Source organism: Geotrypetes seraphini, chromosome 8 (genome assembly GCF_902459505.1).
Source record: "Geotrypetes seraphini chromosome 8, aGeoSer1.1, whole genome shotgun sequence".
NCBI classification, from domain to species: domain Eukaryota; kingdom Metazoa; phylum Chordata; class Amphibia; order Gymnophiona; family Dermophiidae; genus Geotrypetes; species Geotrypetes seraphini.
This window is the reverse complement of record NC_047091.1, coordinates 113,711,322-113,717,321: the sequence shown is the minus strand read 5'-3', so window position 1 is coordinate 113,717,321 and position 6,000 is coordinate 113,711,322. Positions and strand designations below refer to the sequence as shown.

General features: G+C 41.3%; 1 protein-coding gene across 1 annotated transcript in view; it reads right to left on the bottom strand.

The window, feature by feature from the left end:
• Positions 1–431: 431 nt before the first annotated feature.
• The window catches only part of ONECUT3 (one cut homeobox 3), a 136,624-nt gene continuing 131,055 nt past the window's right edge, over positions 432–6,000 (bottom strand). The window contains exon 2 of the mRNA XM_033955924.1: positions 432–4,049. Coding sequence (XP_033811815.1) covers positions 3,757–4,049 — 293 coding nt within the window. The 3' untranslated portion in view covers positions 432–3,756. The remainder of the gene's footprint in view (positions 4,050–6,000) is intronic.

The following is a 6,000-nucleotide window of genomic DNA, read 5'->3' as shown; positions in this document are numbered from 1 at the left end:
CCTCCCCACCCAGTATCCATTCATGGTCAACCACTTTTCACAGGTTCCCATATCCTGCCTGTCCTTTCAGAGAAAAGGGGCAGGAAGAAGAGGCAGCAGAAGTGAAAACTGATGCTCGGGTATTCCTGGTGGTGGGATGTTATTGCACAGGGGACAATGGGCACATCTGAAAAAGCCTCCATAAAGGTTTGGGCCTTAATTTGGGGCTCCATGGCCTTTTCCCTAAGCTACTCAACTTTACTCATAGGGTTGCCTGAGAAGAAACTAGGGTAGGTCACAATTTATTTTAGGACTAAAGAAAGCTGTGATTCTGAAAACTGATGCCTTTTAAGAACAAAATTGAAGGCCCTACGTGCTGCCCAGTCTCTTATGTTGCTCCAGTAACCAAATGCTACAGGAAAGAAATGAGGTATTGTCATGAGTCTATAGGATAAAGCGTAGAACTTTTCCAAATGATCACACCTTTGGTACAAGAAAAAAGGCACTCATCTAGTATCAACTACCAACCTCTCTTCTCTTCTTCATGGGCTCAGAAAAGGCCCTGTTTTCAAAAGGCCAAGGTTTGTCATAGCCACAGAATGGAGGAGACCCTTTTGAAAACAGGGGCCATAGGACGAGGGAAGGGGCAGGGGGGAGCTTCAAACAAAGTAAAGGGGAGAGGAGGATCAAGAGGGAGCACAGAGGGGTATGCATGTTTCTGTCACAAAGGTAGCGGGAAAATGCATTTCCGGCACAGACCAGGCAAGTGAGCGCAAATCTTTGGTATTAGACGTGATTTTTTTTTTTTTTAAATCACAAATTGAAAACTCAAGTGAGGTAGCCTTTTTCTTGAGGGTTCTCACTAGAAATGTCTGAAAATGTCTTTATTTGGAGCCTAGGGAAGCTGTTGAGTAAAATGTTCTTCACTTCCCTGGGTAAAAACATATATACCACTAGCTCTGGTCCGAGAATCCATCACCATCACCATTTCACAACAAGACAACGAGAGACTTGGAGAAGGGAAACATTTTCTTTGTTTTTTTTTTTTTTTTTCCTTGTGTTGTTTGTTTTCTCTTTTTTTTTTTTTTTTTGGCAAAAAACACACGATCCCACCTTCCAGTATCCATCTCTTTTCTCTTTCTCTGGTAGTGGTTAGGACACACTTTTTTCACTGTTACTCTTTTGGGGGAGAATCAAACCCCATTGTTAGAAGTTCTGTATGTCAAGATTTCTTGAGGTTCAACACACAGTGGTTGGATTTTGTGTGTGTGTGTGTGTGTTTGGAGTAGAATGTTTTTCTTTCAAGTGAATGGTTTTATTCTCTCTCTCTTTCTCATTTTTTACACTTCTTTTGATATATGTATTTATATATGTATATATATATATATCTATATATGCTTTTCAACAAGGTGCCTAACTGCTGCACAAACATTTTATCTTTAAAGTGAATAGAAACCGTTTTTTATATATTTTTAATTTTTTTAATACACACCTCTGAGATGGTACTTCTATTACCCGCATCATTTTAAGTAGTGTACATTGTGGTTTCTGCCCCCTCCTGGCCTAAATTATAGAAGGGGAGGGGGGTCCTGACCCTTCCCCCCACCAGGAGGTGCTCCTGAAGAGTGACCAGGAGCACAAGAAACTTTGAAGGAGCTTTTGAAAGATTCTTCCGGTCTCAATGTTTCTGGCCCTTGTGGTTCAAGTTTTTACTTATGGCACAGAAGCTACTTTCAGAAAGAGAGAGCACGCAAATGAAGTGTCACGTTTATCCAGAACCCAATTTCCCATGAGTAGCATTAAGGCAGTTGTTATTGGCACACAAAAATATGACCATCTTCTCTTCTGAAATTGCGTCGTGTTGCTTTGGGTTATTTTTTATTTTTTTTTTGGTTTGGTCTGTTGTCTCGGTTCTTTGGTAGCAGAGATGAAAAGAGGCAACAAAGCGGAATACATTGGAAAGAAAAAAAAAGTCTTCTCAAACTCATCACCATTCCAGGACTTTTCCGCTAGAGCTCGGCTTTCCCACAGGTCTGTACAGTGCAGCCACCCCTAGTGCACTGCTGATGCCTGACAGGTTGCTAGTCTGGAACCTTGTACAACTTGGCTGAAAGGTGGAACCTCTCCTCCCAGTCCCTTTTTATTTATTTATTTATATATTTTTATAGAAAATTACCATTGTCATAGTGCGTTTACCGAAGCGAGCAAAGGTTGGAATAGCAGTGTGTTTTTCCCTTTTCTCCCTTCTTTTCAGAACCATTTAAGTTTATTTTCTCCTTTTATACCCGGTTTGAATGTGCTTATTAGACCCGCTTTAAACTGAGAGGTGGCACGGTGCAACGTCTGTCTCTCCCACCAAAACTTTGGTCCACTTTGCCCTGCCTTGGAGGTGCAAGGTTTTGCTAGGCATTGCCTATGTCCCCATATTGACTTTCAATTTCTGTCAAATTCTAGAATGGATCAGTATATTTTCTGTTTCATGGAGCCTGTTTCCTATTGACTGGAAGTTTTGGGCAGTTTAGTATTTAACTGCTGGACTGGATTTTATGGCAGTAGTGAGGTTTTCTTAGACGTGGACCTCTATTTCTGGGAAGTAAAGGTTTAAGTTAGAAGGTATCTTAGCCTGAATTCTTGCTTTTTAAATGTTATAAGGGCTAAAGGATAGTTTAGCTTTTTTAATTTCTAAAATATGCCACATACACAGTAGTCACTAGGTCTTTTCCTATTCCATGTTACATTACAGATTTCTATTCCGCCATTACCTTTCGTATTCCATGTTGACTTATGAACAGATATGTAAACTTCCCTACATTATATATATATATCTGTGTACATATAGGTATATATGTACACACCTTTTAGGAGAAGATATCCTCTGAGCAGGAGATTCTGAGGAGGAATTCTTTAACATTTTTGCTCCATGGTGAGAAATGCCACAAAAGGCTAAATCTCTCTCATTGATGGAGCTCAATATATTTGTGGAACAGAAGCCATAATCCACGAGGTTTATTTTGAAAGACAAAAGCTCTTTTTACTTTTGTTATAAATAAACCTCAGCTGAAGGGTTTACTATACGGAAAGATACTTTCGTGTTTGGGTTGTGTGTGTTTTATATAAATAAGTCCGGATATCCAGATATAATTTTGAATTCACAATTTAGCTCTTGTTTTGTGATCTATCACCTCTTAAAATACCTCTTTAAAAAATGACAGGCTCTGAAAATGGCTACCTGTTTGGTGTCAGAATCAGAGTTAGTACTGTGGGTGGCATGTGAAAACTTTTTTTCTGCAGGTTAAAAGCAGCATATTTGTTTTGAGTCTGGACTGGGTACGTTTTTGTTTCTGTTTTTAAAAAATTGTTTTTAGCATAACTTTCAACTATGTTTTCCCCGTGTTTCTAATAATGCTACTACTTTCTTAATATAGTATTTCTTTTTTAAGGAAAAGATGCCTTTTACAATTGGCTGAAGACCCATTCCTCCTTGAGTTCCTTCAGTTACCAGAAAAAGATGAATTCGATCTCCTTCCAGTGTAACTTTCTTGGGTTCTGGCCAATGCATAGAAAAACACCAAAAATAAATCTGGTGACACAACATACTTGTACAGTGCAGGTTTTCACCCCTTTGTGGTTGTTTTGTGTGCCTTTAGAAGCCTACACTAGACTGCCCTGGTGTTGGGTTTATTAGGTTTTAAACATGTATTGTTGGGGGGTGAGGGGTAATGGTGGGATGTTGTTGCTGTTGTCGTTCTCAATTGTTGGAGAGGGAAAAACCAAACCTCATGCCTTGGAAAAAGTGCTTGTGGATGAAGAGGGCATGCCGGGGTTGGCCCCCGGGTCTTCTTGCCAGCGGTTCATGCACCGCCGGCGGGCGTTCATGAAGAAATTGCTGACGGTGTTGAGTTCTAGGCCCAGCTGCTGGGAGATGGTGATCTGCATCTCCTTGGAGGGGCGCTTGTTCTCCTTGAAGATGGCGATCAAGGTGCGACGTTGAAGGTCGGTGAAGACCAAACGCTGCTTCTTGGGCTGCAGGTTGCGGTCCTTCTGCTGTTCTTGCTCTTTGCGCTTGCAAGCTAAGACAATCAAAAGAAAAGGATAGACGGATTATTGCAGGCAAGGTTATGATCGTCCATGGCATTCAATCAACCAGAATAGAACTGACTTTGCTCATTTTATAGAACCATGGCTGAATCAAGTCCGATTTGGCTGATCTTAATTATAGCTGGATCAGTACTCATACTTAAACTATTTACATCCCTTCTAGAAATCGTAATTTTTGGCTACTGTATACAAACAGGGTCGTAAAGCTACATATTAAGAATTGGATGGGATCAACCTCCAGGGTACACAGTTGGATGCTACCAGCTTTGGGAACCAGGCCCAAGTGGCACCGCCATCCAATGCAAGACTATCTGAACATCCTGTAAATGTTCTTGGTTTTTATTATTGGTTTGGGCATGACAGTTATTTTATTTAATTTATTTATATTACGCCTATCAAGGTTATCTAAGCGGTTTACAATCAGACACTCAAAACATTTTTCCCTGCCTGTCCTGGTGGGCTCACAATCAATCTAACGTACCAGGGGCAATGGAGGATTGAGTGACTTGCCCAGGGTCACAAGGAGCAGCGTGCGATTTGAACTCACAACCTCAGGGTGCTGAGGCTGTAGCTCTAACCACTAGGCCACTCCTTATGCTTTTAAAGTATTGAAATGTTGGGATTTGGGGGGGGGGGGGGAACTCATGTACAACACTGTGGTTTATTTGCAGCTGGAGACTCTGTTTTCACAAGATCTCCCCTCTCCCACCCCCTAAGGAAAAATCAAAAGTAACACCACAAGCTGCTCTCTTGCCATGTATTTGAAGATCAAACTCAAGTTCTTCTGCTGCCCGGGTTCATTATTTCTGGCTTTTACAAGTTTATTAGGTTTTTTATATACTGCATATCAAGATTATCTAAGTGGTTTTACAATCAGGTACTCAAGCATTTTCCCTATCTGTCCCGGTGGGCTCACAATCTATCTAACGTACCTGGGGTTAGGGAAGACTGAGTGACTTGCCCAGGGTCACAAGGAGCAGCACGGGGTTTGAACCCACAACCCCGGGGTGCTGAGGTTGTAGCTCCAACCACTGCGCCACACACTCCTCATAGCCACAAAGCAGTAGGACCTGTCCTTTCTAGTTTCATGAGATACATAGACCAGGGCTGACCCAACAATTATGTAAGACTAGGTGGTTGCCTAGGGCACCAGCTTCTTGGGACAGCAAAGAACATTTATAGTCAAAACAAAATAGTAGATCTTTCTAGCCATACAAACTCAATCAAAGAATACTTTTACTTGCAGGAACAGTAGACACTTTTCAAATAACCTGGTTACCTGGATAAACAACTTTGGAAAATTGCTCTCATTATTTCTGTGTATGTTATATACAGTATAAGCATGATGTTGGAGGGAGGTGGGGAGGTGCTGATTAGGAAGTTTGAAAGTTAATGGGGGGCATATTGCTGAAAGTTCGCCTATGCACCCAGTACCCTTGAACCTGCCCCAACATAGACAGCAAGGAATGGACACACCTGAGGAATCAACAGTAGATATTCTAAACCTACTTATACTACAGATGAATAAGTTAGCTCGAAACAATGGGATAGACTCCCGGTGAAAGTAAATTTATTGGTATCATGCGGCGATCATGGTGTCAGTGCGTCAATGCATAAGTTAAGCCAGTTTTTTAAAGGCTCAAATTATGTCTATAAGTTATCCAGAGAGTCACTAAATTTCGCTGCTCTCTGACAATGTCCACAGCACACTTCCATCCCCTTCTCCTCCTAAACTCTTAGCTTGTATGTGTCAGGACTATTATAAAATTCCACACCCACCCACCCCTCATGTACATGGCTGTTCCAGGGGTGCAATTTGCAAAGCCCCACATCTGTTTGTCATTCTCTTTGTAGCCTCTACCTTCTCTACCTCTTCTCCCTTTGTATTTCCCTACATGAGCAACATATATTGATTCACTATTT